Genomic DNA, 10746 nt, shown 5'->3' with positions numbered 1-10746 from the left:
ATGGGTGACTGGAGCTTTCTGGGTCGGCTGCTGGAGAACGCTCAAGAACACTCCACCGTGATTGGCAAGGTCACTGATTGATTGATTTATACATCTATACATTTATTTGATTGACTAAAATACATGTACATTACTGTATGTCACCTTATGACCCTTTTATTCCTGTGATATATAGCCCCTTATACCGTCTGATGTGACGTTATGTCCCTTGTGTCCAGGTGTGGCTGACAGTCCTCTTCATCTTCCGTATCCTGGTCCTCGGGACGGCTGCGGAGGAGGTGTGGGGTGACGAGCAGTCGGACTTTACCTGCAACACGCAGCAGCCCGGTTGCGAGAACGTGTGCTACGACGAAGCCTTCCCCATCTCACACATCCGCTTCTGGGTGCTGCAGATTATCTTTGTGTCCACGCCCACCTTGATCTACCTGGGACACGTGCTGCACATTGTCCGCATGGAGGAGAAACGCCGCGAGAAGGAGGAGGAGCTGCGGAAGGCCAGCCGGCAGCAGGAGGAGAGAGACCCTCTGTACAGGAACGGAGGAGGAGGAGGGGGAGGAGGGAAAAAGGAGAAGCCCCCAATCAGAGACGAGCACGGTAAAATTCGCATCCGGGGGGCTCTCCTGCGCACGTACGTGTTCAACATCATCTTCAAGACGCTGTTCGAGGTGGGCTTCATCCTGGGTCAGTACTTCCTGTATGGCTTCCAGCTCAGCCCCCTGTATAAGTGTGGTCGCTGGCCCTGCCCCAACACGGTGGACTGCTTCATCTCACGCCCCACAGAGAAGACCATCTTCATCATCTTCATGCTGGTGGTGGCCTGCGTCTCCCTGCTGCTCAACCTGCTGGAGATATACCACCTGGGATGGAAGAAGGTGAAGCAGGGGGTCAGCAACGAGTTTGCGCCCGACCGAATGGCGCTCCCCCTGGCCAGAGACGAGGCGGTGGAGTCCAATATGATCCAGGAGGGGATCGCCCACCCGGCCCTCAACTGCCTGCCTACATACGGTGGCGTGAACGTGGTGTACCTGCCCAATGAGCAGGCAAACGCCATGGCCACCTTATCCGAGCAGCAGGCAGTGGCGGCGGAACTCAAGATGGACCGTTTCCATGAAGACTTCCTGCTGGAGGCTCCTCCCACATCCTTCTACGGCAGCGAGGGCAGCGGCCAGCAGCAGTCCGTGGAGCAGAACTGGGCCAACATGGCCATGGAGCTGCAGACTCTGGACGCTGCCAAGTCCTCCTCCTACCCTCCTCCTCCCTCCTCCCCTTCTCCCCTACCCTCCTCCTCTTCCGACCAGGAGCAGTCACCCCCTCCACCGGACACTGCCCCTCCTATCCCCGACTCCCGCTCCTCCACCCTCCCCCTGGGGGAATCGAGAAGGAGTGAGGAGCACCAGCAGCAGGAAGAAGAGGAAGTGGAGGCGGTGCTGCCACTGGCGCACGGTGATGATGTCATGGTGACCCGGGTGGAGATGCACGAGCCGCCCGTTTTCATAGCAGCGGACGCCCGGAGGCTGAGCAGGGCCAGCAAGACCAGCAGCGTCCGAGCCCGGCCCGACGACCTTGCCGTGTAACACACACACACACACACTCTCACACACACACACACACTCTCACACACCTTCACACAATCACATACAAACACATGCAGACCCCTATCCACCACCGCACCCCGATGACTCCGGGTTCGATACATGATATATCTATGATGATCAGGTGTCAAATGTTGTGTGAAATACAGAGGCAATGTGGGAGGGGGGGGGGGCTCTGGAGTTGAGATGCTCCTGATATTACTCTCTAAAAAAGTGACGTTATCTGGAGATGCAATCGATGAGGTGAGGCATAGCTTGGTGCTTCAAAGTTAAGAGTTGCCAACATGTGTGTGGCGAGTTAACACACACATTCACTGTTTGCAGCGCAGATGCCATGAAAGGGTTAGAGATATTGGACTAACTAGTTGGGGACATTAGCGACATTTCAGATGAACATAATTCTGCTGTTTTCTTTATTCTTTGATGGGAGACATCAGAAGAGGGTTTGCGCTTTCGTTTATTTTTTTATTTTTTTCCCCTTTCTTTTTATTTTCTTGTGATGGACCCTTTAAGATGAAGCCGATGTGTCCTATTGTCTCTTCCTAGTGTCCTGGTGTCTGTCTGTCTGCCTCGTAGCTAGCTGTCTGTCTGTCCGTTCCATGCTCACCCTTCCTATTAAGCTCAATGAAGAGAGGGACGCTCTGACATTATGGTGGAGTGGAGAGAGACGGGGATAGGGTACCTGGGTGGCACTTTATACAAAATTACTTGGTATTTACTTACAAATTACATGGTAATTACACAATAATATCTTATGAAATACTTGTAAAACAAGCACGACTAGGCACATTTTGTTACCAGGTAGTTAACAATTAAGTACCCTTTGATAATATGTAATGTACTAGTACATACCAGGTTAATACCAGTGCGTAAGGTGACCTGCTACCGGTAACTGTGGTGTGTAGCCATACTAGTGTGTAGCTTCAACCATGTTACCGCCGTGATCCCAACCTGAGGCTTGGTCTTTAGGCTTCACAGGCTTTGTGTGTGTGTGTTTCTGTGACGAGGTGTGAATGAAGGAGTCAGGCGCAAGAGGTAAAATACGAAGTCCAGAGTTTATTCCGTTTACATAAATCAAACGCCCAAAGCGTCAAACGAAACTATTACAAAGGAAAACATCCACCTTGGCATAAACACAGTGAACAGTAGCTCAACCGAGCTACACACTCTCACAACAAACAATCACTCACAAAGACAAGGGGAACAGAGGGAACACTTATACACATACTAATTAGGGGAATGAGCACCAGGTGTGTGTGATTGACAAGACATGACAAGTAGAGTGATGAGAATGGGATCGGTAGTAGCTAGTACTCCGGTAACGACGAACGACGAAGCCTGCCCGAACCAGGAGGGGGGACAGCCTCGGCGGAAGTCGTGACTGTACCCCCCCCCCCCCCCCCGACACACGGCTCCAGCAGTGCGCCGACCCTGGCCTCGGGGACGGCCAGGAGTACGCGGAGCAGGGCGAGTCGGATGGCGACGGGGAAAATCCCTCAACAGGGAGGGATCGAGGATGTCCCAGCACCGTTCCTCCGGACCGTACCCCTCCCACTCCACGAGATACTGAAGGCCCCCACCCGACGCCTCGAATCCAGGATGGAACGGACCGAGTTTGCCGGGGCCCCCTCAATGTCCAGAGGAGGTGGAGGAACCTCCCGTACCTCAGACTCCTGGAGCGGACTAGCTACCACCGGCCTGAGGAGACACACATGAAACGAGGGGTTAATACGGTAATCAGGGGGGAGTAACAACCTGTATGTCACCTCGTATATTCTCCTCAGGACTTTAAACGGCCCCACAAACCGTGGGCTCAGCTTCCGGCAGGGCAGGCGGAGGGGCAGATTCCGGGTCGAGAGCCAGACCTGATCCCCCGGTACGAACACCGGGGCCTCCCTCCGGTGGCGGTCAGCGTTGGCCTTCTGACGACGCACGGCGCGCTGGAGGCGAACGTGGGCAGCGTCACAAGTCTACTCCGCGCGCCGAAACCAGTCATCCACCACAGGAGCCTCGGTCTGGATCTGGTGCCACGGTGCCAGAACCGGTTGGTAACCTAAAACACATTGGAAGGGTGTTAGGTTAGTGGAGGAGTGGCGGAGAGAGTTCTGAGCATATTCTGCCCATGGCAGGAACACCGACCACTCCCCCGGCCGGTCCTGACAGTAGGTCTGCAGGAACCTACCCACATCTTGATTCACCCTTTCCACCTGCCCATTACTCTCGGGGTGAAATCCAGAGGTCAGGCTGACCAAGACCCCCAGAAGTTCCATCAATGCCTTCCAGACTCTAGACGTGAACTGGGGACCTCGGTCGGACACTATATCCTCTGGTACCCCGTAGTGCCGGAAGACGTGAGTAAACAGAGCCTCTGCAGTTTGTAGGGCCGTGGGGAGACCGGGCAGAGGAAGGAGGCGGCAGGACTTTGAAAAGCGGTCCACAACGACCAGGATAGTGGTGTTACCTTGGGAAGGGGGAAGATCAGTGAGAAAATCAATACTCAGGTGAGACCATGGTCGTTGTGGAACTGGTAAAGGTTGTAGCTTACACGCTGGGAGTTGCCTAGGTGCCTTACTCTGGGCGCACACTGAGCATGAGGAAACATACCCCTTCACATCCTTAGCCAAGGTAGGCCACCAGTACTTCTCGGTCAGGCAGCGCATTGTACGACCGACACCTGGATGACCAGAGGAGGGTAACGTGTGTGCCCAGTAGATCAGACGATCACGGATAAGCGCAGGCACGTACTGCAGCCCAGCTGGACACTGCGGTGGAGATGGATCTGTGCGTAATGCCTGCGCTGTATCTGCGTCCATCGCCCATACTACCGGCGCCACAGTGCATGAGGCCGGGAGTATGGGGGTGTTGTCTCTGGGCCTCTCCTCTGTGTCATACAGCCGAGACAGTGCGTCTGCCTTCACGTTCTTCGTACCCGGAATGTATGAGAGTGTGAAATCAAACCGGGTGAAGAAGAGGGCCCACCTGGCCTGGTGAGGATTCAGCCTCCTCGCTGCCTGAATGTACTCCAGGTTATGGTGGTCTGTCCAGACGAGGAAAGGGTGTTTCGCCCCTTCAAGCCAATGTCTCCACACCGTCAAAGCTCGGACAACAGCTAGCAGCTCCCAAACACCAATGCCGTAGTTCTGCTCCGCCAAGCTGAGCTTCTTAGAACAGAAGGCACAGGGGCGGAGCTTGGGTGGCATGCCCGAGCATTGGGATAAGACAGCTCCTATCCCTACCTCGGACGCATCCACCTCCACTACGAACGGTAGTGATGGATCGGGATGAGCCAGTACCGGGGCTGAGGTGAACAGACCCTGCAATCTACTGAAGGCCAAATCAGCCTCAGCAGACCAGCGGAGCCGGGACGGCCCACCCTTCATCAAGGAGGTAATGGGAACTGCACCTTGCCAAAGCCCCGAATAAACCTTCGATAGTAGTTGGCAAAGCCAAGGAAGTGCTGCACCTCCTTTACCGTGGTTGGAGTCGGCCAATTACGCATGGCTGCAATGCGGTCTCCCTCCATCTCCACACCTGTGGTGGTAATGCGATATCCGAGGAAGGAGATTGACTGCTGGAAAAACTCACACTTCTCTGCCTTGGCATAAATATCATTTTCCAGCAGTCGGACCAGTACCCTGCGAACCAGGGACACATGCTCGGTGCGCGTAGCGGAATAGACCAGGATGTCATCGAGGTAGACCACCACACCGCGACCAAGCATGTCCCGAAACACCTTGTTCACAAAGGACTGGAAAACGGATGGAGCTTTCATCAAACCGAAGGGCATCACCAGGTATTCAAAATGCCCCGAGGTTGTGCTGAATGCTGTTTTCCATTCATCCCCTTCCCGAATACGCACCAGGTTGTAGGCATTCCTGAGGTCAAATTTGGTGAAAAAGCGGGCCCCATGTGTTGACTCAATCACTGAAGGAATGAGGGGAAGAGGATAACTAAATCGTACCATCACATTATTCAGTGGTCGATAATCAATTCACAGGCGTAAACCGCCATCTTTCTTCTTCACAAAGAAGAAACTCGAGGAGGCAGGTGAAGTGGAGGAACGTATATACCCCTGGCGCAGGGACTCGATGACGTATGTTTCCATAGCCTCCGTTTCAGCGTGCGACAGGGGATACACATGACTCCTGGGAGGTACAGCGTCTACCCGAAGGTTTATCGCGCAATCCCCCTCCCGATGAGGTGGTCATTTAGTCGCTTGCGTCTTGGAAAACGCGAGTGCCAGATCATGGTATTTGGGGGGAATGTGCACGGTGGGGGTACCGTCTGAACTTTCCACTGTGGTCGCACCAACGGAAACACCTAGACACCTACCCGGACACGCACGCGACCACCCCGTAAGAACCCTCTGCGGCCATGAGAAATTGGGGTTGTGAAGGGCTAACCACGGGATACCTAAGACTACAGGGTAAGCAGAAGACTCAATAATCATAAAGGTGATCTGCTCAACATGCGTCTCCTGCGTAATCATGGTGATTGGTACCGTAACTTCCTTAACCAACCCGGACCCTAATGGTCGACTATCAAGTGCTCTGATGGGGAGTGGAATGGTTAGGGGAACCAATGAAATGCCTTGACGGCGTGCAAATGCATTGTCCATAAAATTCCCAGCTGTGCCTGAATCGACTAGCGCCTTACAATGGGAACCTACCAAGTGATCGGGAAAAAATATAGATAAAGTACAGTGCGCCGCAAAGGACTCTGAACACGTTTGGGTGTTCGTTACCTGGGGTGATGCGTGAGTACTCTGCCTACCGCCTCCAGACCCAAAAGTACGTTGACTGCGACGTGAGGTGGATTGTCCCTTCGTGCCACCAGAGTGGCACTGTCACTGTCTTCCTGCGCTCTCTCGACCGGCGGCTCCCCACAGCTCCATCTGCTCTGGGTCAGAGTCGTCCGGAGTGGGAACGGGCAGACCCCTACTAGAACGTCCTCTGGCTGCTAGCAGATTGTCCAGCCGGATGTCCATGTCCACCAGTTGGGAGAACGATAGCATGGCATCCCAGCAGGCTAGCTCCCGTCGGACGTCCTCCCTTAGGTGGCATCGGAAATGGTCGATCAGGGCCCACTCGTTCCACCCGGACCCCGCTGTCAGTGTCCGGAACTCCAGCGCGTAGTCCTGAGCGGTCCTCGTCCCCTGCCTCAGATGAACCAGTCGTTCGCCCGCCTCTCGACCCTCAGGCGGGTGATCAAAAACGGCCAGAAAGAGGCGAGCAAACTCCCGTAGTCCTCCAACGCGGTACCTCCCTCGTTCCACACTGTGTTGGCCCACTCCAGGGCTCTCCCACAAAGGCAGGAAACGAGGACGGATACCATCTCCCGCTCTCGGGGCGCCGGCCTGATGCTGGCGAAATACAACTCCAGTTGGAGTAGGAATCCCTTACATCGCGCTGCCATCCCATAAAACGCAGGTGGCCGGGATATCTGGATCCCTCCGGGGCTGGGGTGTAGGTGGCTGGATCCGGTTGACCAGCTGGTCTCGATAGATCGGATCCTCTCCTCTCCAGGCGTTGTACCACCTGAAGAACCCAATCCATCACTTCCCCCAAGCTGGCCAACATCGAGGAATGCTCCTGGACCCTTGCCACAACTCCAGGCATGCAGTCTTCTCCTGCTGACTCCATATCAGATCAGGTGAATGATTCTGTGACGAGGTGTGAATGAAGGAGTCAGGTGCAGGAGGTAAAATACCGAAGTCCAGAGTTTATTCCGTTTACATAAATCAAATGCCCAAAGCGTCAAACGAAACTATTACAAGGGAAAACATCCACCTTGGCATAAACACAGTGAACAGTAGCTCAACCGAGCTACACGCTCTCACAACAAACAATCACTCACAAAGACAAGGGGAACAGAGGGAACACTTATACACATACTAATTAGGGGAATGAGCACCAGGTGTGTGTGATTGACAAGACATGACAAGTGGAGTGATGAGAATGGGATCGGTAGTAGCTAGTACTCCGGTGACGATGAACGCCGAAACCTGCCCGAACCGGGGGGGGGGGGGGGGGGGGCAGCCTCGGCGGAAGTCGTGACAGTTTCTGTGTGTGTGTGTGTGTGTGTTTGTGTGTGTGTGTGTTTGTGTGTGTGCGCAATAGATATATTATAGAGTCTTGTTTCAGTGTTTACAACAACATTTAGGCAGTTACATCAGGGTAAATAATATATATATGTAAATATATTACATAGTACATATAGGGTATAGGATATTATACATATAGAATTATGACTTATAAAGAACCCATACTGACGCTTGTGTTTGCAGTGTGTTAAGGAAGTGTGTGTCCTCATCGTAAAGAAATTCAGCAGATTTAAGACTGTAGGCCCCCACTGGTAGTCAGTATGGGAAGTTTCAGTATAGTGCTTAGAGAGTAGGCAATAGAATTGCTAGAAGATAGATTGATAAGGAGTATTATTTAAGGCAATAACATTTATTTGTTTGTTACTGGATCATAATAGCAAAATCAATAGGAATGTGCATTTGCGTATAATTTTTTTCAACTCCTGCCAGTTTTTAAAATCAGAAAATGGCTCTTAACATGCAGTTGTATTTCTTTTAGGTTTCCCGTTTTTTTTATTTTAATCAATTCCTTTTATTGTCATCTAACATTCAGGAAAAGAGCATAGCTATCGAACAATGTTTTGGACAAATCTCTTTTGCCATTTGTACCTCTTTATGTTTTGAACAAGGGTCAATTCTGTTACTGTGAAACTACAACTCACTGCAACTGACTCACTCAAGCACTTGACCTTTGACCTTGTTATGATGAAATGAAATGTTATCATCCCACCACCACCTGGGGTTATTACCATAAAGCAACAAGAAGCAGGGGGCACTTCCATTTTGGCACTTAAAGTAAGAACAGAAAGTACAGTACATTTCTACAATGTAGATAGGCTGTTTGTTCCCATTTCTCTCTCTATCTCCCCTCCCTTAACCTCACACTCTTCTTTCCTTCCTTCCTTCCTTCTCTCTTTCTTTTATTCTCTCTCTCTACACACACACACACACACACACACACACACTCTACATTGGGGTATATCTTGGGATAGAGGGTTTCGACCGAGACCGAGACTGTGCTGTTGCTGTTCTCTGCTGTACGATGTGTTAAAATGCTTAGAGAATCAGGTCTGCTGTATGCTGCGTTGCCACACACACAGAATCCAAGTGCCTCACAAATCGTTTATGTACCATGCACATACAGTACGTAAAAGAAAAGCCACCAGGTGATGGGATCGAGCTGTGATATTGTAATCCAAAATAACAAAACCCGAAGAGTAGGTCAGCTGTCCACCAAAGAGAGAAAACCTAAAATGGCAACCAATAGAACTTTGTCAAGCATTGAAAACAGATTACGGTTCTGTTAACTCACAATTTCTGCTGAGAAAAAGTGTTTATAACCTTATCATTTTGGTTGTTTAAAATGGACACTTTAGCATGTAGATAATGATCTGGACAGTTTAGACAGAATGCTGTTCTAAGATAAAATAACAAAGGACATCTCAAAAAGAGGATGTCTCAATATTTTTGAAAGTATTTATATTTATGAGAGAATTACCAGAGAGAGAAAAGACTACAAATTTGATTTTGAAAAAATATTGCTTCTTTGTTGACTTCTTTGTCAAATAATTACCGGAGAGGTGTCTGGCTAGGTTAAAATTATACTCCATTGTTGTGTCAGGCACATTTTGTTGGACTTTTGGAATCTCTGGTGTGGAGTGAGATTTCATTGGCCAGTGAGGTAGGGAAGGAGATTTAGAAATGCTCGGACCAGATACCCCATTGTGAAATCACTGTCTATGAAGAGAAGTGCCTTGCGTCTCAACTTTTGTAAGAACATGTTGATGTAAATGTTCATTTACCTCAAATGTTTACAAAACTGTTACTGAATAAACTTTTTGTACCATATCTAACTTGTTGCCTGGGGGTTTTGTTTGGTGAAATAAAATAAATACTTTGGCTTCCCACAATGCAGAAAGAGATAGCAGTTATACTTTTTGAGGACATGGGGGATGGGAAGGGAGGGTGAGAGGAAAGGAAGGGGTGGGGGAGAGAGGAGAAGGGAGTGAGAGGTTGGGAAGACACACAGGCACACGGGTTTCACACTGTGATGAGGAACGTCCATCAAAATTTCATTTAGTTTCCTTTATAACATGCAACTATAGCTAACCTATCTGACAAGCTGTAACCAACACCAATGGGGAACAGTTGGGTGTGATAGTGAAATTCAAGATATCTCAGTCAATTTCAGTACCTAGCCCTTACTGGTTCAGTATTCATAGAGATAAAAATACACTTTGAGGAGGGGCCTGAGGGAAGTCAAGAAATGGATCTGAATCTTGGAGAATTGGGGACATCTGGAGTCAATTTGGTGGATTGAAAAAAAGATGGTGGGAAAAGTCTAGGAGAGGAGGATCTTAATCCTTGGAAGAGTACAGATAGCATATTCCATCCTTAGCTCTCCCTCTCTTTCTTCCCATCTCCCTCTACATACAACTCTCCTACTCTCCTCTCTCTCACTCCCCCAAACCCCACCCTGTACTGTGCTCTCCCGCTACATACCTCCCCTCCCCCCACATCTCCCACTCCCTCAGATCTCTCGCTCTCTCCCCCAAACCCCACCCTGTCCTGTGCTCTCTCCCTCTACTTACCTCCCCACCCCCACATCTCCCCGCCTCTCTCTCACCCCCCCCCCCCCCCCCCCCCCCCGTTGTTTTATCATGGCCACACTAGTTCATATCATGTGATTGGCAGAGGATTGCCTGGTTAATCGCTGGCTATAGTTCCCCACTCGCCGCTGGCCTCCCCTGCAGGCCTAGCCCACTGACCCTGCTGAGAGCAGCACTTCCTTTATGCTCCTGAAAGCACAGGGGATTGAGCCCTAACAAAAAAAACTAATCGGGGTGAAAACTTTTTTCTCTCTCTCTCACCATACACACACACACCCTCTCTTTCTATCACCCGGGCGCAAGCCTGGCTGTGTGTGTGTGTGTGTGTGTGTGTTCATGTGACACACACACTCTCACACACACACACACATCAGTCAGGTGTAGGTTAGCTGCCATACTTTTCACTGTGACCCTTTCCAGGGATCGGGGAACACTATCGTTGCTATGCAAACATTAGCACACA

The 10746-nt window shown here is 50.8% G+C and overlaps 1 protein-coding gene across 1 annotated transcript; it reads left to right on the top strand.

Moving 5' to 3' along the window:
- LOC311109646 (gap junction alpha-3 protein-like) lies at positions 1 to 1574 on the top strand (the record flags this gene model as incomplete). Its single annotated transcript, XM_084152599.1, has 2 exons — positions 1 to 69; positions 219 to 1574. 2 exons carry the CDS (start codon positions 1 to 3, stop codon positions 1572 to 1574), a joined length of 1425 nt encoding a protein of 474 aa, XP_084008725.1.
- Positions 1575 to 10746: the final 9172 nt, after the last annotated feature.

This window comes from Coregonus lavaretus (genome assembly GCF_964263955.1).
Source record: "Coregonus lavaretus genome assembly, chromosome: 35".
NCBI lineage: Eukaryota > Metazoa > Chordata > Actinopteri > Salmoniformes > Salmonidae > Coregonus > Coregonus lavaretus.
The sequence above is the reverse complement of the archived record's forward strand: the minus strand, read 5'-3'. Positions and strand labels throughout refer to the sequence as shown.